Source organism: Tenrec ecaudatus, chromosome 9, assembly GCF_050624435.1.
Source record: "Tenrec ecaudatus isolate mTenEca1 chromosome 9, mTenEca1.hap1, whole genome shotgun sequence".
NCBI classification, from domain to species: domain Eukaryota; kingdom Metazoa; phylum Chordata; class Mammalia; order Afrosoricida; family Tenrecidae; genus Tenrec; species Tenrec ecaudatus.
In genome coordinates, this window is record NC_134538.1 from 136,276,771 (window position 1) to 136,297,314 (window position 20,544).

Sequence of the window (20,544 nt, forward strand, 5' to 3'; positions counted from 1 at the left end):
TCCAAACGGAGCGAGACATACAAACCCCGAGACCAATTTCTTAATGGATGAATGTTAAGGGTATCCGGCAGGGTTTGCAAAATGATGAGTAATAGCTAAGGGGTAGTCACTAATAGGGCATACAACTTTAAGGCTGAAAACTTTTTCCCATGTGCAGACTGAACTAAACTAAGTGAGGAGGCTTCCAAAAATTTGTCAAAAATCAGAACTAAAAGGTAGTGGAATTTCTCCATGAACTTTGGAAATCCTTGCGCGTGCTTGTTTGGAGCCCTGGTGGCACCGCGGGATACTTACTGAGCTGCTAACAGTAAGGTCGGCGCTTTGAAACCACCAGCTGCCACTCCCAGGGAGGAAGATGAGGCTCTCTGCTCCCCTGGAGAGTCACCGCCTCAGAAACCCACAGGGGCAGCGCTACCCTGTCTGCCCTGTAGGGCCGCTGGGAGTGAGAATCAACTCGGCGACAGGGAGTTTGATTTGGGAACTTTCATATGCTTACTGAGAAATCATGCAATATCGCGGTGAAATGCCACGATTCTGCTATGTTCCCTGGAAGTGCTCTTTGGATTCTAATGCCCAAAAACAAACAAGCAAACAACCCCACAAGCATGAGTAACAAATTCAGAGTTTTAGGTGGGCTGTGTGGCATGATAGGATGCTAATGGTCCCCACCCGTCTGTTCTCTCCATTCGCTTTTAGTGGATTCTGCACAGGAAAACATGCTCGACGCAGGATTGAAAATCCCAAGTTCACCCTTTGTGGCACTGTTAGAAGTCACAGAAAAATGCAAACCAGGACTTTCCCACAAAGGGCAAGAGAGAGCGCTCTATTAGGAATGGTTACCGCATTATTGTGGCACGGGGGGTGACTGGTGCAGCCATATGATATGGGCATCATACGCCCCTAGGGATAAGATAACAATTCAATTGAATGCAGATGAACCCATGCAAAAGAAAGTATTATGAGATATTTGGAAAGTAAACACCTAACATTTTCATAAGCAAATATTAATTTAGTATGTGTGTGAACTTTAGATATTAAAACCGAAGATGTTGGCTCTCTCTTCCTTCCCTGCCTCCGTGGACCCTGCTGCTCTAACTCCCAAACTTTATTCATATGTCAGGGGTTCATAACATAGGCAAGGAGCAGTCAGATGTTCTGCTTCCTCTGCCATTGAATAGATAATAAAATCTCTGTACAGTGGATGAGCGGACACTTACTGAACCTACGGCATTATCGTAACTTTATTTTTCACCTTGCTGGTTAATAAGCTTTCATCATATACGCTGAGCTATGGACAGACCAGAAACTAAATGCAACTATTGTTTGGTTAATATTCTGTTTCCCTCTAACCTTATTCTTGTCCATCGACTTCAACCCGGTTCCCCAGTGGCTCAGGAAAGCTTCAACTGGGATTAAGTAATAGTTTACACAACCTCTCTCACTCATTAACCAATGTTGACATTCTCGTTCTTTGTACTACCCTTACTTAAGGCGTTCTGAAGCACCTTTTACCCAATTGCTGGTTTGGATGTAACTAACAGCAGCTATTGAATGGAGCAACTTAGAATCTCCAAAGATTCGCTCAGCCTGCCTCCCAGCCTTCTTCATCAGTACACTCTCTACTGCCTCTTCCTTCTTCAGTGTCCAGCCTAGTGTTGGTCATTGTTTTGTTCAAAATCATCATCTCCTGTGTAGTCATAAAGCAGAAACGCAGAATTGGATTTTATTATCCCAGACAGGTTCTGATTGTGATTATCATCAGTAGTCGTCGTGGTAGGATCCTGTTGGAAACGATGCCAGTAAGCTAAGATATATGCCAACAAGGTCGCCCTCACGCTATCCTCATTCCTAACCAGTCCGTCTCCAGGCTGCTACCAGAAGGGGTGAGCTCCCTCAGAAGCAAACCCATTCACCTGACTCCCACCCTTAAAATAGCCTGAGGCTCCTGCAATGATTTCAGAGTAAATTCCACACTTTTCACGATGATGTTCCAGGTCTCCCTTATCTAATTCCTAGGCATATCCTGGTCCTCGCTCGTAAGTGTTCAGCTGGAAGAGGAAGATGGGTAAAAATGCTGATAGGTAGTGTTTGCCAGTTTCAGCGGTGGGAATGCTTCCACGGTGACAATTTCCAAGGACTCGGATGAGGTCACTGAACAAGATTTAAAATAAGACACTCACTATTGGCTCTTGCCAGCTGGTGTGAGCGGGCTCCAACATCCTACGGTCACTCTTCTCGATCCCAAGCCTGTCAGTCCCATAGTTCCCAGAATTCATCAGTCTCCTCAATACTCTGTCTCAACACCTCCGCTTCCATCAGGGACTTCAACTTTCCTTTCATGCTCCTCTTGTCAAGCCTCATTCCTTCCTCGCTTGAAGTTTCCCTTAGCCTTTCCTGGGAAACCTTGAGATTTCCCCTCGTTCGCTGAGTCCTCACCAGCAACCTTTGCTTAGCTCTGTCATGCCATTACCACACACAAGCTCATCTCGTCCTGCTTCTGCTCCTCCGCTCCTTTTATCCCTCCTCCGTGCCCAGGACTGAGCACAGTAAACCAAGCCAAAACTCACTGCCACCGAGTTCATTCTGACTCAGAGAAACCCTATAGGACAGAGTAGAACTGCCCCCCATGGGTTTCTGAGACTGTAACTCTCTTTTTTTTTAATCATTTTATTGGGGGCTCATGCAACTCTTATCACAATCCATACATACATCAATTGTGTAAAGCACATTTGTACATTTGTTACCCTCATCATTCTCAAAACATTTGCTCTCCACGTAAGCCCCTGGCATCAGCTCATTTTAACCCTCCCTCCCCACTCCCCTCTCCCTCATGAGCCCTTGATAATTTATAAATTATTATTTTGTCATGTTTTACACTGTCCGACATCTCCTTCACCCACTTTTCTGTTGTCCGTCCCCCAGGGAGGAGGTCACATGTAGATCCTTGTAACCGGTTCCCCCTTTCCACTCCACCCTCCCAGTATCGCCACTCTCACTACTGGTCCGGAAGAAATCATCCATCCTGGATTTCCTGTGTTTCTAGTTCCTATCTGACCAGAGACTGTAACTCTTTATGGGAGTACCAAGCCTCTTCTCCCAGGGAGTGGCTGGTGGTTTTGAACTACTGACCCAGTTGGTAGCCCAATTGAGGGCCACTGTACCATGTATGTATTAATTGCCTGGATAAATAATGTGACAAAGGCCGGTATTTCAAGTAGCACAATAGAATTTTGGGAGGAATTTTTTTAGTTGATTTTTACAAAAAAAATTTTAATTAAAACCACCTTTCATACTATCCTCCCCCAATCTCTCAACATTGTTTTGTGGAATTACAGCATTTTCAGGGGGGTGGGATGAGCAATGCAGAAAACCTAGAGGGTTTCAAGCTCACCATGACCTATACCCCTGCCTTAACAGTCACAAACCTTCACCTGCTCCTTCCTCCAAGAGCTGGGATGCAGAAGGAGAAGAGCGGAGGTGAATAAAAGCACAAGGAGAGGGAGACCATCAGGGTGGGTAGGCAGGGATTGATTGAAAATTGGTTTGTATTGATTATATTGATTGAAAATTGGTTTGTTTGTTTTTTTTTTAAGGAAAGTCATTAAGCAGAGAAAGAGAAGCCAACTTCTCGGCTTCTTACAGGCTTTCTCGGGCCTGGGGTGTGCGATTCTGTCTGTGGAGGCATTGTAGGCACCCCTTCCACAGGTGTGAGGGAGCGATGGTTCCCGCGAGACACGCTCCCTTGAAGTCTCCATTTGGAAACCACAGATTTCCACGTTCATGGTCTATGGCTGCCATGGAAAATGGTGCACGGGGCTTGAGGAAGGAGAGCCCAGGTCTCCCAGTGCCACCCTCCCACAGCCCTCTTGCTCCAAGAATAAGCTTCCTGAGCTCCACCTTATGGTCCATCAGTGATATGGGGAAATTGCTTGGTCAGACCCTCGGGGTCCTGGGCCAATGAGAAGTGTTGCCCTTGCTCCGAGGTACAGGGCAGAGGAGGTGGAGAGCTCACTCCGTAAGGATCAGATGGGCAGGAGGAAAAAGAGGTGATGGCTGGCTCAGAAGGAGTCCTGGGATCCAACCACATCTGTGGGACACAACTGACAGATGCCATTTTACCCCCCTTCCACCTCTTCTTCCCTAGCCCCACTCTGCACATGACAGTGTTAGGTTCATTAGCAGACCACGGCTCTTACCGTCCACAGGAAGGAACGGCTTCTCCTGGATTTGACTAGAGCAAACCATCGGTGTTCTGTCTCCTGCGTGGCTCTTCTGGCAGGCAGCGCCATAAATCGTTCTTTAAATAAAGAAGTGCTCCAAACTTCTACACACCAAGCCTCTCAGGCTGCCTTCCTTGGAGAGTGCTTCCTGATGAATCACGGTCACGCCTGGCTGTGATGGAAATGTGGCGTGAATGCTTCTAACCAAAGCCACGTGGAGCCAGCTGGTTTAGGTCTGATTCACCATAGGAAAGGGTGATAAGGGCAAAGAGTTCCACCGCTTACCATTCCGCCTGTCCTTGTAGAATTCTGGGTCTTTTGCACCTTGGGGTTAACCTGAGAGTGGACAGATATGCATTTCATTCATATGTAAAACTGTTGGTACACAAGTCAGTGTAAATCCCTCTACACGGTTCCTTAAAATTCACTGTGCTCTGAGTATTCCCCCCTCCCCACCCAGAAGCCCTAGAAATCTGTTTCCATAAAGATTACAGCCAAGAAGACCCCTTGGATCGATTCCACACTGTCCACTGGGGTGGCCATGAGTTGGCGTCAACTACAGCGATGTATGGTTTGGTGTGTGTGTGTGTCTGTCTGTCTGTCTGTCTCTCTCTCTCTCTCTCTCTCTCTCTCTCTCTCTGTGTGTGTGTGTGTGTGTGTGTGTGTGTGTGTGTGTGTGTGTGTGTGTGTGAGAGAGAGAGAGAGTTAGTTTTAGCTCCAATTCAGCTTCCACCCTGTGTTGTTAGGCAGAGCCTTCCCCTCCTGTTTCAGCCCACGTTGAGCTTAGCCTTTACCCAATATTACAGCGTTAAGCGCCAGAACCTGACTCTCAATCGAGTTCTTTCCACTCTGCATTCTTGGCCATCTGTTTTGTGTGGACGTCTCTGTCTCCCCGGGTGCACAGTGAGAGGCACTGTGGGTCGAGACTGGGTCACTGAAGCATGGCCTTTCAAGCAGGAGTGGGCAATGTGGGTGTGTTTTGTACAGCCAGCAGGTTGGGAACAGTTGCTAGACATTAAAAGTAAAAACAAAAAACAAAAATATGGTACAATAACCTATAGCCCACAAATCTAACATATTCACTGTATCTTGATGTCTAAAGCAGCGCGACTGAGATAATGAAGCTAATCGCTGATTGATCCCAAGTCCACACATTTTGGAGGCATTTGTTCTCACAGACACTGTAGGAATCAGTAGACCAGCAACAGTAATAGTCATAACTGTTTAAGTTGCACAAAGACAAGAATTTGTGTCACTTTGGGTTTGTTGCAGCTCCAGCACCTAGAGTGGTGTCTGTCACTTTCCGCAAATGCTCAATAACTATGAGACCGGGGTGAATGTTCAGTGCACCCTGCGCACCGGGTTTATCCTGTCTAAACTCGACCGATTCTATTAGATAGCTGTGTTCTCCAGCTTGACAGATGACACGCGGAGCCTGGGAGAGCTGGGCTTCATGTCCGTGTTCACACAGCGAGAAAGAGCAGGTCGTCTCTGGAGACTGAACTCTGATCCCCAAGTTGTAGGCATGGGTGTGCGGATGGAGATTCTGGATCCCAGAAACTCAGGTGGGAGGCAGGCAAGTATGTAGTCACCTTTCATTTGACAGAAACAAAACCCTAGGAAGGATGACAGGACAGGCAACGGGGCCAAAGATAGCCGAGACCTCCAGCCCAGGGAGAAGGTGGCTTTTGATGCTGTAAAGGAATGGGAACCCCAGAGCGGAAACCCCTTGGGGAAGAAAAGTGCTGTAGGTGGCACGTTCAATGAGGGCCTGGAGGCAGTTGCAGAGAGAGGGCTGGTCCTCATAGGAGAGTGCCACTGGGTGTGTACCGTCAGGGCCTGGCCACGAGGCTGTGAGGCCAGCAGCTTCGGCAGCCAGCACCTCCTGGATCCCCAGAGCGGAGCCAGCAGTGGACTGGCTGGGGCTTGGGTCTCTCTGAGGTGTCCATGGCGCTACCTGCTGCACACACCGCCCTGGAGGATGCCTGCCTGCTTCTCTAGAGGAGAAGCACCCGCGTCTTGAACTCTGCTCCCCAGGAGCTCTTCTTCTGAGGGCTCAGAGGCTATGACACGGTGGTCACTGAAGCTGTAGGCAGGGCCACTTCATTGGAGGGAGTTGGGGTAGCAGACGTGTGGAAGAGGCATCTTCTAAACTGCACTGAACACGGCATCAGATTGATTGTGTCCTCTCCCTTGGGCAGAGCAACATAGATTCTTATGGCTCGACCACACCAGTGGTAGAAGATTGAACTAAGCACCCACTACCCCCACCAAAAAATGTGTAGTATAATTCTAGTTCCTATACCTGTCGGTATAATGGTGCCCTAGTGACATCGTGGTTCCTCAATGGACTGCTAGCTACAAGGTCAGCAGTTCAAAACCACCAGTTGCTCCATGGGAGAAAGATAGGGCTTCTTACTCCCAAGAAGAATTACAGTCTCAGGAACCCACAGAAGCAGTTCTGCCCTGTCCTGTAGGGTCTCTGTGTGTCGGCACTGACTCGATGGCAGTGAGTTTGCTGGGTAGACTCTCATTGGGGACCCTGGCTTTTCTGGTTGGACTAATGAAGCCATATCAAGGTAGTGTGTGTTTTAAGAGTTGTTTTTTGAGATATAAAAAGTGGATGAGGCACAGGGAAAAGCAAGCATGGAGGTGGGGAAGAGATGTCAAGGGGGTTTCCCAAGAAGGGAATCTCAGCAAAAGACGCCGTGACAAGATTTTCGCTCGGAGCAGACAGACAGAGAGGACCCAGGTCTTCTTCCCTTGGAAAGGACGGAGAACCCAGCTCTGAAGCCGGCTCTGCAGCCAGACCTCTGTGCTCCTAAGCTGGGGGCCGATGGATTCCTGTTCTCAAAACCCACCTGTTGGTCACACCACAGTTACAGCAGCACCAGGAAACTAAACGCCAGCTCAGCAGTCTGGTCTGGTGCTAAATGATCCCAAAGGGAAGGGCCTGCTTTGCCAGGGAGCAGATTATCCTGCCGTCTGCAGATAGTTCAGGTTCGGCATTGGCATCTTAAGACAATTTGAGCACAGATTGAGAGGCGTTCAAGTGGGTGTGAAGGAAATATGCCAGGGTCTGTGTATCTCTGCCTGCCATCATTCTGCCACAACCCCCGCCAGCCCAAAGCACAGTCATGAAACAAAAGCTGCTGGATTGGGAACCAGCACCCTGGAAAGCTCTGGGCACAGGGAGACTTTCTGTTGCGCTCCAAAAACCACTACCGGTCTTTCCTCCTTAGGTGGTTGTTTGCATGTTGCCATGGTTCTGGAAGCAAGGTCACCCATGGTGGACAGGTTTCAGGGTCTCTTCCAGTGTAAGACTACAAAGAAAGGCCTGGTGGTGAGTGACTCCTAAAAATGGGCCCCTGAACGTCCTGTGGGTCACAACAGAATATTGCCTGGCTCCCTGAGTTTGTTTATTCGGTTTGTTATGCCCACGTGTCTATCCAGACCTCTCCCTGTAGATCACGCTTCACACAGGGCTGGGCAGAGATAGCAGCATGCCCCTCCTCTGCCTTTCACTGCTGTGCTCCTCCCAGCATCCCCTGCCTCCATCATTTAGGATGTGTCTGTGTCTCGGGGGGAAGCACGGCTGGAGGAGGACACTGTGTATGGGGAAGCAGAGAGCCAAGGAGGTCCAGGGACACGCTCAGGGAGATGGATGTGCAGAGTTGCTGAAACAGGGAGCCTTACCAGGCCTGTGCGTGTGGGGCTGACGCCCAGCTGGGCCTGGGGTGGTTCTGTTGTGCCTTGCCTGTCAAGCCTCAGCACAAGGGCAGCTCTCTTCCCTTCCAGTAACCAGTGCTGGTGCAGATCCCCGGAATGTGTACAAAGGTGGTTAGAAATTTTACATGTGAAGTGCTGCGTTCTTTTTGATGATGGGTAGAAGGAGGGAAGGAAGTTGGTGTAAGTGAACTAGCAAAAGGTTTTATAAGAAAGTACATTTTAAAAAATCGATCTGCAAGTCTGATTTAAATTGTCTATAGATGAGCTAAATCTGTCCTACAGGTCAATTAAAAGAATCACTATTTTAAATATATCACATCCTAAATTATACCAAATTAAGTGTGATTGCATATTCACAGCATGCATCATGATAATTAAGGGAAACATTCCGAATAGAATATATTGAAGTATATAGCACTTCTGTTTTCTCTTTATATTACAAAAAGACTGTATGGCTGCGTCAGGAAAAGCTCTGATAGGCACTCACAGAGGGTGACGGAAGACGTGATGGCGGCATTGCAGTAAGGTTTACAAATTGCAAAATAACCCTTAGCATTTAACTCTATGGCAGTACCTAAAAAACTACCAAAAGAAGGCAAGTTGATAACAAGATTTTTTTAATTGTTTACCATTGGTACACAGAATTAATGTTGTAAAATTAATTTAGAAGATAAATATCTTAAATGCTTTTCATAAAATTGTAGAGGCGTCTGCACCCAGGATCGATTAGTCCATTGTGTGTGGGTCCCTTTGGGAAGAAGCTGTAGAGTCTTAAAGAAAAGTGCCACCACTGCTACAAGACAGAAGAGGGGAGACAGAGGCCAGGGAGCAGACATAAGATATGGCAGAGGGGTGGGACCCAGCTGGAAGGGTGGCACAAAGATGCCCTGCCGGCGGGACCCTCTGGACTGAGTGAGCTGGAGATGAGGGAGATTTGGCTGAAATGTCAAGGTGACGTGATGGGAGAGCGGGTCATGTTTGCTGACAGCAAGAGCAAACAGGGAGCGCTCCATGTGAGAGCCACGCCGATCAGCACAGCCCAGCCCCCGGCGGTTATCGCTGTGCAGTTATCCAGACACCAGTGATTGACCAGGGCCCTTCTCTCATGAAAGAAACCCTCCGTGGATGGAGGCCCACTGCTGCTTGGAAGAGCTGCGGGTGTTGTTTGCAAACTAAATGATCCCAACCCTCTGCGACTCACAGCTTCCCCGAGTCTCCGTTTCTCACAGGAAAGATGAGACCAGGCACTGGGGAAAGGATCTCCAAGCCCATCTATGCCCGTCACTGCAGTGCTCCATCCATTGCGCAGAACAGTAGCTGAGAAAGCCAGGCGCTGAGAACCTAAGGCAACTGGATCTTCCTCGTGCCAGGCTGTGAGACGTGGGCAGTTGTGGCAGAGCCTTGAGCTGCTCTGAGCCCCCTCCTCCCTAAAACCTCACAGGGTCGCTGTGAATCTGGCACATGGAAATGCCCAGCTCGGTGCCTGGCATGCGGTAGGAACAGAGAAAAGATTGATTTCCTCCCTCCCTCCCTTCCTTCCTTCTTCCTCCCTTTGTTAACAGTTAGAGTGAGTTCGCCTGGCTTCCCTCATGGTGCGGGAGGACCTTCTTCATAGACGTGTGCAATTCCCCAAGGCTGCCACCATGCCTTCAGACTGCTCTCCTCCAGCCCCAGCAAGTCTAAGGAGCCCTGCCAGTTGGGGGGGTGGGGGCAGTTGGGTAGAGGGGGGGGGCGGACATGAGGGCACCAAAGAGTGGAGAAGCTTTTTCCTTGTGATTGTGGCTGTTTCTGAAATAGGTTCTCAAGTGCCACAAACAAGGTGCCCCGTGGTTGAAGCACTCGGCTGCTGGCTGAAAGGTCGGTGGTTTAAGCCCCAAGGACTCCGTGGAAGAAAGGCCTGGCCATCTGTCCCCCAAAAGATTACAACGAACTATGGGTTCATTCTACTTGTTACATGGGTTCCCTATATCTGAAAAAATAAGCAATAAAAGTAGTGAACAGCAAAACAGGTAAAACTGAGCAGTTTTACCCTAAGACACAAGACCTTGTCTTTGAAAGATGTACAAGTAGCTAGGAGACCCGTGGAAGGGGGTTTGTGACTCTCCTGCCCCCAAAGCCTACTCAAGAAGCATAAAGCGGTGGGCAGAAGCACGCCATCTCCCCTGCACAAATGGACAGCAGTCAGCCAACATTGCTCAGTGTCTTTCAGGGGCCAGGCCAAGATGGAGCCATATTGCTCATGGTTGTGTTTCTGCCGGAAGGAGTCCTGGTGGGGTAATGGCTTACCCACGGGCTCCTAACCACGAGGCCAGCAGTTGACAAACTCACCAGCTGCTCCTCGGGAGAAAGATGAGCCTCTCCGCTCGCAGAAAGATGTACAGCCTCGGAAACCCCGTCCTATAGGGTGCTAGTAACTGGGGGCAGTGAAGTCTGCCCTGGTGATGCTCAGAGTTTAAACTAAGTGTCCCTAAAATGAAGTGCTACTGGTAAAACTTACGCACCACTTCCTGCCACTCTGGCCCCAGTCTTTGAATTTATCAGGATTCTCACCAGGAATAGACAGAATGATCTCATCTACCAGAGTAGATACTGAAATATTACTTGTTCCTGGAAACTAGTGCCCTACCCCTGCTGGTCTATGGAGAAGAGGAAAAGGTTGAGGTTCCTAGCTCATGAAATATGAATGCCAGGCCACTTGAACTTGATACGCTGTTTGGTTTCGCCCCTAAATTGCACAATGTTTCAGTCTTAAGAAGGTCAATGGACCCTATTCCAACATTGTGCCATCCTTCCGCTCTTAAGAGTTTGTTTGGGGCCACGGAGACATGACTTGTTCTTCAGTCCTTAAGGAAGTCCCATTTAGAGATCTCACTGTTTCCTGGAGAATGGGCCTCCGAGTGCTCAGATGTCACATGGGCCCTGATGCAGAGTTCCACATTCATACCTGCCCGGTTTAGGTTGCTGTGTCAACTTGGCTAGGCGATGTGCGTGTGCACATGCACAAACACGCACGCACGCACACAGAGTTGGTGTGGAGTCTATCCTAACTGATCAATCTATTTCAAAGACCCAGCCCATTAAAGAAAAACCACTGCTATTGAGTTAATTCTGGCTCACCACTGAATCAAATCAGACACCTAGCCACCTATACCTTTACTCCTTCCCCAGATTTTTAAACAAATCCTAATCTAGGAGTTGCTGTGAGGGTATATTGTAGATACGATTACCATCTGTTGACTTAAAGTAAAGGAGATTATTCTGGATGCCGTGGGTGGGCCTCATCTAATCAGTCGAAAGCCATAGGAGAAAACAAAAAACGAACGTTTCTGGGAGAAGAAGGAATTCTACCTTGAGACTGTCACATAGCAATGCCACCTGAGTTGTCGTCCAGCCTGCCTGTCCTATAGATTTGGGGATTTGACCAGTCCCACAATCATGTAGGGAAATCCCTTAGCTCTTCTTAAAACATCTTAAAAATCACATAAATGTGTCCCTTGTATCCGTCTGGATGCTAAACAGAACCAACAATGCCCTTCATGTGAGGACAGAGACACAGAGAGGCTAACATGCTGGGTGCACTCGCTGCTCCCGCTCCTGCGGGTGCACAGACACCCCTGAGGATACCCCCTCCGACTCCTGTGCCTTCCAGCAGAACAGACCTCAGAGCACACCGGGAAGATGGGCTTTAGATCCAGATAATTTGCAGATCATTATCCTGCAAGCTGGTTTTAACCTTACTACATACAAAGAAGACCATAGATGGCGAGCCAAGACAACAACAAGTCCACCTCATCAAGTTCATTCTTACTCCTCCCATCTATGTTGGGATTCGAAGGCTGGAAATCTTTCCCAGAGCTGATAGTCTCATCTGTGTCCCTCATAGCAGCTGGTGGGCTTGAACCAGTTAGCAGTCAAACATGTACCCTATGGGGATACCAGGGCGCCTTATGATACAAGGCATCAGGAACTAAAAACGTAACGTAATAATCCCTGTCCTGTGTGGATTGAAGACCAAACTCACAGGAGTCTTTGGATGGGCCATGTGGCGAACCCATGCAGCTCCCAGCAGAAAGAAAGGTAGTGGGTTCGCCCAGAGTCCTGCCTGGCGACCCACCTCCCAAAAGCAGCCAGGGAAAAACTGAGCACAGTTCCACTCTGACACACTTGAAACTTGTCATGAGTCAGAAGTGACTCCACTATTGGTTTGGGCCTTGTTTGTTTGTCTCTATTTATTTACTTATTTTTAAGTGATTTACAAAAGACTGAAGTCCCCACACAGCAAACTGTGTTGATAACCCACTCGGTCTGTGGAATCCCTTTCTCCCACAGTGGTTGGTGGATTGGAAGCCCAACCTGTCCGTGAGCAGATGGGTTCTCAACCTCCGTGCCACCAGAGTTGCTTAGTGCCGCCAGGACAGAATTCTAGTTCATGCTTGAGGCTTTCAAGTGTCCAGGATGCCACTCGAAAACCAAACTCTGCCACCGAGCCCATTCTAACTAGTGGCGACCTGGCAGGTCAGGGGAGTACTGGTCCTATGAAAAGCCTCCTCTTTCCTCCAGAGTGACTGGTGGTTTTGAACCGTGAACTCAGAGTTCGCAACCTAGTACATCACCACTGCTTCTTGGATGCCAGAGGAAAAAGAACAGTCAGAGCACCCGGCCCTGAGGAGAGGGATCTGATGGCCTTGCATGTGAAATGGGTCTTTGGCCCTTTAAATAGCCCCCTTCTAACACCCCCCACCCCACTTTCTGGTGAACTCTGCAAACTGGCTGACTGATCACCAATAGAAACCTAATTACCAATTAATCGGTTTCCATTGAATGACTGGTCCATCTCAGCTATCTGCTTGTCCTCAGAGGACTCTAGAGTAGTTTAGGGAAGAACCGCTTTTAATTAACTAGCAAAATAGAAGTCATTAATATATCAAAATAAATGTCCAGGACCAAAGCATTACATTGATTACCAGAGTCCGTTTGCTAATCTATCACCCATTTAAAATGAAGACGTACTTAACACAGAGACTATTTTAGGTGCTTTTTAACTATAAAAGGCACTATATGTCCTTGGGAATTTTGTACCCCATATGATAGAAGTTTGACCTTTAAGGAGTCAGCTCAGTCAGATGGCGTCAGGGGTTGACAAAATGAAGTCCTTTAGGGATATTGCTCTTGTTAGTCAAGTCAGCTCCAGGGTCCTGGTGACTGTGGTTGAATTAAATCCTGCCAGGTCCTGTGCCATCCGCTTAATTGGGTGCAGTCAGGCCACGCGTTTTCATTGGCCGACTTTGGCCGGGTCTTCTTTCTAATCTGTCTTAGTCTGGAAGCTCTGCTGAAACCCTCTTCTCCTCAAAGCAGCACACAAGCGGGACATGCACGTGAAGGGCTCTGTCCAGGAATCCCCACTGGGCTTCCACAGGGAAGGGGAGAGAATCCTCCCAGAACCCCTAGTGCCCCCCACGAGTAAACTCAAGGGCCCCAAATTGCATAGAAACACGTACTGCCTCCCCATGAATGACTTACAAAGCCCTCCCCCCCACGACCTCTCTGCCCAAAGATACCTGTTTCGGTGTGGCTCTTACTGTTCCAGTTGAAAATTCACCTAATTCGACATGCCCCCTCAAAGCAGTTCTTTCCTGTGAAGAACCCCAACAGTTAAAGGTTTCTTGTATCTTTAGGAGCATTAGCTACAGCCTGTATTTATTTCTACGTATATCGATCCACTGTGTAAATTGTGACGGCTTCTGCCCTCGTTTAGAATAGAGCCCATTTACCCAACACCTGGTGAAACCAGAGCCATTTCGATCACTGGAAATGCTCCGTTCTTGTCTACCGAGGGGTTGGTTTGTTCGTTTGCTCGGTTCATGTTGTCATCACCACCACGCCTGAGATGACACACTGGCAAGTTTCGTAACAGCGTTTCCTTTCTTTTTTTTTTCCTGCATCTGAACTGACATTAATTCTAAGACCATGTTTTATTCCAGACACTTCTGAGAAACTCGTCCAGCTGTGAAGTGCGCAGTGACGAATATCGGACAGAGTTTACCACCGCTCTGCAGCGCATCGACTTATCCATGGGCCAGTTCAGCCAGGTGCTCCTAACGTCCATCTCCACATTCATTAAGGGCGACCTCACGATCGCCAATCTCGGAACGTCCGAGGGTCGCTTCATGCAGGTAAACGCTTCCCCTGGTGGTTTTAACCCTGCTCATGGAAGTCGTGTGTGTGGTTTTGCTTGCCACCAGGTGTTTCACAGATACTGTCACGGGAAAGCCACAGTAGAAAGTAGAGACAGATTGAAAACAAGACCATGAGGCTTGGTCCCTGCTTTACGAAGCCTGTGCCCTATTTTTAAATTCCTGAAGCTTTCTATTTGAATGCAGTTGCTTTAATTTTCCAATCCAGAACGGTGGTGGTGTTTTTATGTCTTTTCTTTTTTCTTTCCATTCATAATTTCTATCCCATGATTGGAAAATAAAATGAAACAATTAAGGCACTTCCAGGCGCTGTTTTCCTCTTTCAAGGGAAGCTTCGGATCAAAGGACTGCTATTGTGTGAACCCCGCGCCTACGGGAGCAGAACCGTTCCCATCATTGAGAAATATTGGCAGGCGTCAGGAAGGGCCATTGCCATCAACATCTCATTGTCCCTCCGGCCCTCCTGATTTTGCAAAATGGACGGGTCAGACACAAAGAAGTTCAAATGCGGGGGAGGAAAAAAATCCAGATTTGTTAGCAAGTGCTTCTAATGGATAGTAACAGCGTTTTCAGGGAGCGGTTCTCATTCCAGACTTGATTAAAGTTGCCAGGTCTCCTAGATACCCGAACCCCGCGCTCTGCAGAAATTAAAACGCTCTTGCATGGGGTCTGTTCCCCTGGGCTCATAGCTACTGGGCAGTGCTTGCAGCGTACGTTTCCCCATCAGTACGCGCTTCACTAATGAAGAACGGCACCGGTACCCGTGGAAATACTGAACTTCCACAACTCCTGGAACATTCGCTGCCAGAAAGACGCTTATTTCACAGTCTTCTGGTAGCATGCATGTGATTTCCGGTAAACCACGATGATGATGTTTTCCCAGAACTGGCCCAGCTGACTGTCCTATGTCTGTATGCTTTTACGAAACATGCTTTTTGATCACTACCATATTTATGCAAATCTGCCCATTTCTCATTATCATCTTTTAAATATTGGGCATGGTGGAATTCTTTCAGAGTTGTAGGAGCATAAATGAAACTCTGGTGTGATGAAGAACTTTGCTGCCGATGGTTCGCATCTGCCCACTGCTCCCTGGGAGGAAGTGGCAGCCTTGCGAGCGCACAGGGGCAGTTCCACTCTGCCCTGGAGGGTCGCTCGGAGTCGGAATTGACTCACTGGCAACAGCTCTGGGTTTTTTGTGTTTCTGACCACAGAGATATTTTCTCACTAGTCTCTCCCCTACTCTCATTTCTTCACCGTTAAGGACACTTCCACCCTCCACCCCCAGGAGGTACTTGGCTGTCATGGCCATTTAAGTTGAAGGAGGGATGTCCAGTCCGCTCCACACATTAGCATGCAGCCTTTTGTGTTTGAAAGATAATCATGAGTATCCAATTATCCATATGAAGTATATAATACTATTTTTGTTTCAACAGTTTTATTGGCACTTCATCTACCGGTATATATAATTCAGTAGTTGAATCACATCAAGAAGAGATGTACAACCATCACCACAATCAACTTTAGAACATTTTCTTCTTCCTTTTACTCATTATTATTGGAATTATATATATATTTAATTGTGGCATAAATATAGCTACAGGGCTTTTCATTGTTGTTTTTAAGGAGTCCTGGTAGCGTAGTTACTTGCTGCAAAATCAGCAGTTCACAACATTGAGCTTCTCCGAAAGAGAAAATGAGGCTTTCTACTCCCATAAAGATTTAATCTCAGAAACTGCCCGGGGGCAGTTCTACTCTGTCCCACAGGGACACTGTGAGTCGGTTTTGGCACGTGGCGGCAGTGAGTTTCGGTGGGGTGGGGTGGGGGTGGCGGGATATACTTTACCCTGAGTAGAGTACAGTTCTATAAAATTCAAGAGAACTTGAAGGAAGATGAGCTGCACTAGCATCCGCTGGCCCCTTTGTGAGCTTGCTGTCATCTTCATGTCCGTGTGTTCTCCCCTCCTAAAAAGTGTCCAGCACCTCCCCGGCCCAGCATCTTATTAATAAGCTTTCTACAGTCACATTAGGTCTGATACCTTGTTGCTCAAAAGGCTCCTGCTCTCGTTCCAGACTCTACAGTTATCATAAAACCCCATTTCAAAACAGGTTGCTCTGATAATTGAGTAATTCTCCTGCATGGCAAAATCCACCTGGTCAGGGATGCAGCGTGCTGGCCTCCCTCGTGGAGACGTGCATGTGGGAGCCATGTCTCCGCCCTGCCTCCAGCATTGGTGGAGGAGGAGCCAGCGTACGCTATCACCTGTGCACCCAGCACCTTCCAGGTGAAAGCAAGGAGACACTTTATGAACACCACGGACATCCCCGATTTATTTTTTTAAGTGGCTCTTAACTTATCAAGTCTGTATTGGGACCCTCCTGCCTTGGCTGGCGCAGGTCACCGAGGGGAGCAAAGGCCAGAGCGACACAGAACCTGCCTCAAAGGCACTAACAGGTCAGTCGGGGAAATGGAGCGTGGACAGATGAGACTAAAATCCGAGCCACCCAGACAACGGGCTGGGGGAACCCACAGAGGACCCGCCACTCCCACACTTGCCTCAGAGAGGTCCATTCAGATCCACTTTCCATAAAGAAACCTAAAGTATCTGCAGGACCAAACAGAATCCGCCTCACTGAAAACCACTTTGTTTACTGCAAACAATGGTGGGGAGGAGTCAGGACGTGGGCCCTGCCAGCTCCAGCCATCCGTGGCTACCTACCGCGCTTGGTAAATGTTTGGACTTTGCTAAAGTGCAGAGCCCGTGGCCAGGCCTTTGTTCCTCCAGCGCCCGCTGTTGCCTGCTCTAGTGAATACCGTGGCGTTTCTGTTACCACATTAAATACATAGCCCCTCCCAACTGCTCCCCCCCCCCCACCACACACTCTCTCTCTCTCTCTCCAAAGACAGCTGCCGTGAAAAGGAACAGAAAAATGATTTTATTTCCTTCCTACACTGAGGCCTAAATGCAAAGTTGCTTTTTAATTTTTTTTTCCTCCCAAGAGTTTGCAGCTGTCTCTGCCTTTCCTGTTGTGTTTGTGTTGGGCTCTGGCTGGGAACAGCCAGCAGGACCCCAGCTGTTGGTCACAAAATGAATCGGTTATTTCGGGGGTTATTTGATTAGGGAGAATTATATTGTTTACCTAACAATGTTAAGTGTATGGAAGACCTTTTTTTAAAAAAATCATGTTTCTAACATGTGAACATATGTAACTTATCTCCCACAGGTGCAGCCATGTCTAATTATCTTGATGTGCTCATAGCGGGGGTGGGGTAGAGGTGGGGCTTCAAAAAAATTCATGGAAAATGGAATTAAGAGAAAATGGAATTTTCCACAAACTTTGTGACACCCCCTCCTGTGTATCATTTTCTATCTCAGTGTAGCCCGTCCATGTTTTGTTGGTGTTGTTTCTATTTATATTTGTAGAGTCATTCTTTGGGGCTACTCTGAAGAGGAGAAATAGTAACGTGATAGCCAAGTACCAGATTACATGACGGACGTCAGAAAGGGAGACGGAGCGCCTTATAAAGACGGGGGAGGGAGCGGATGTCGACAAGAAATGGGGGCGGTGTGGGCTTTGGTAGCTCAGCGACTTGGGAGAGGGCAATTCTCATGAAGATCACAGGACTGGCCTAGGGAGTCTCCCCTTCTGAGCTCCTGTCTAATCTACATCCAGAAACAATGCTTGCTTGATTTCTTTCTCTTTTTTTAACTGCGCTTGTATAAGGGCCTTTAATCTCTAAATGCAGAGCGTTTGCTATGAAAATAGTTGTGCGTGACTGTCGGGCCAGGAGGGGGAGGCCTGAGAGGGGGCCGAAGCCCCGGGGGCGCTGCCAAGGTGGCTTCATGGTTAGCTTCAAAGACGTGCACTGGCTCCCTGCCTGCGCTGCTCCCCAGTGCCCGCTGCCTGAGGGGCCACTGCCTGGGTTCCCTGGGTGTCTGGTAGCATTCTGCCCCGCCCCTTGCCCCCTGCTGCCCTCCCCCAATTCGACTTTGCTGTGGTAACCACTTGCCTGTTCTTCTTCTCAGCTGGAATGGTGGGCTGTAGCCTGGTACCATTCAGTCGGTTCTGGTGCGTCCTGGGGTGTCGGAGTAGCCCTGGCCCCGGGGTTCCCTTGCCTGGGCAGACCACCGGGATTTCTCCACTGAGCAGCTGGATGGCTGTTAGGTTTCTCCGATTGGAAATACCTCTGGTCTTGGCTTCGCACGAGAAGGAATTCACGGCGAAGCCAGGTCTGTGTTCCAAGTGGGATTTTATAAAGGATGGAAGAAGTTTCGGGTTTTACCATCGCTGAACACGGGCAACCTCGTGGGACTGCACACCCACATGTGGCAGCCTGCAGCCAGAGAGACCGCAGCACAGCCGGGCAGGCGGGTGGGAAAGCAAAAAGAGGGAGACCATCTCCTGCAGGCCAGGATTTTTGAGGCCTTTTGCTAGGAGGTGTGGTCAAAGGTATTGATTGACCCCCATTGGCTGAATTAAGCCCACCTGGGGCTAGTTTGGGCCATCCAGGTGTACCGCCCACCTGGCTCGGCCTTGAAATGGTGACTGCCCAGTATTGATGGCTGGCTAAGGCTTGCCTGGTTCTTCTCCAACCTCCTGTAAGAGTCCTCCAGGCATGGAGAGGGACAGCCTCCCGTCCCTATCCTGCTGCCTGATACCTTCAGACTGCCACCTGTGTGGTTAACAGCTGAGTGCTTAACACTTGTGTCACCAAGGCTCCTTTTTCATCGGGGTCCTTTGCTTATGAGTCAACTCAAGCAGGGAACATGACGGGGGAGGTTTCCCCTACAAAGGCATCATGGTCATGGTCATGGCCATTCCTGAGGACCTTTACTTATGGCTCCTATTTGTCATCAGTGAGCCTGAGTACAATCACCCACTCGCAGTACGAAGGGACGAGTCCACCTTCCTCTCTTCAGAGGCCAGGGACCCTGTGCCACCATCACGGCACATCTGTGCTTGCACGGAAGCCGGTAGCATGCCTGGAATCGGCGTGAGGGTAGACAAGGTCATCAACTCATCATGCCGTGTGTGTCAGGCAGGGACACGGCCAAAGGAAACTTGACCTGCAACAGCATTGCTCCTTAGGGGTTGCTGACCTACCTGCTCAGACGGAAGTAGTCCTTGCTTTTTTGTTTTAATGTGCTTGTGACCACCGAAGTTAAACCCCTAAGGAAAGGTCGGTAGGTTTGTCATATTACTTTAAAATGAAATATGCGTATGGGTTCTGAAATGGCTTCTGAATGGGAAAAAAAGAAGCTATTATAAATAGGAAGGCGCCTGGGCGGCACAGTGGGTTAATCGCCGCAGTGCTAAACACAAGGTCAGTGTTTCAAACCCAGCTTCCCCTCTGTGGGAGAAAGGAGAGGCTGTCTGTTTCCAGAACCCCAAGCAGCAGGTGTGCTCGGTCCTGTCTGGTAACTGTCAGTGGAAAGGGACGTGGCAGTGGGCTTATTGCCCGTGACTGAAAACTGAGCTCTGAAACTTAGTGACTGAAACCAATCCACTGCTTGCTGATTGATGCTGACTCGGTCTACCCTGAGGACAGAGTCGATCTGCCACAGAGAACTTGCAAGGCTCTCAATCTCTATGGTAGCTGACTGCCACGTCTTTCTCCTTCAGACCTGTTGGGGGATTCAACCCCGACCCCTCTTGGGTTTCGGTTAGCTGCCCAAGTGCGTACATAACCTGTGCACTGCCATGCCGTTATTTCCAACTAAAAACTCTATAAAGGGTTTCTGAGGTTTTAAATCTACAATTGAGGCTGTAAGTCTTTACAAGATCAAAAAGCCTCCTCTTTCTTCCAACGACCAGCTGATGGATTTGAACCACAGACCCTCCGGCTGGCAGTCCAGTGCTTATCCAACAGTGCCACCAGAACTCCTGAGTTGTATAACACCCCAACGCAAATTCATGACCATCAAGTCGAGGCTACTCGGTCTCCTAAAATCAGTCAGTGCATGTTCCTGAAAGACGTGACTTTTCACTCTTTCGGCGTGCTTAGAAATTTTAAACTCCCTAGGTGAACACTATGAAAATAAATCCCAAGACTTGTTCTGCTTTGGCTTATAGTGGCAGAGAAAAATTATAGTTTCTGGGTGGGTCCTTTTTTAGAAAGGGTAGAATGTACTCTTTGGAGGGCCATTGTAAGAAATGTATTGGGACCAGTAGCACTTGAAATGTTTGTCACTGTTAAAATTCAGAAACAAATAGGCAGTGATGGCTTGGTTGCTGAATAGCCCCAAGCTCACACTTTCCACCACTCAGATAGCAAAGTTCAAAAGAATCTGCTCGATGTGTTTGTAACTCTGCTGGGTGGTCAAGGAAAATCTGACTTGAAAAAACCCATCCGGGAAGTAAGCCCACTGCCATCAAGTCAATTCTGACTCGGCATCGCA

General features: G+C 48.5%; 1 protein-coding gene across 1 annotated transcript in view; it reads left to right on the top strand.

Moving 5' to 3' along the window:
- Positions 1-20,544, top strand: part of MET (MET proto-oncogene, receptor tyrosine kinase) — a 140,228-nt gene that overhangs the window by 55,654 nt on the left and 64,030 nt on the right. Inside the window, exon 3 of the mRNA XM_075558589.1 lies at positions 13,931-14,122. Within this exon, the coding sequence (XP_075414704.1) occupies positions 13,931-14,122 (192 nt within the window). The remainder of the gene's footprint in view (positions 1-13,930; positions 14,123-20,544) is intronic.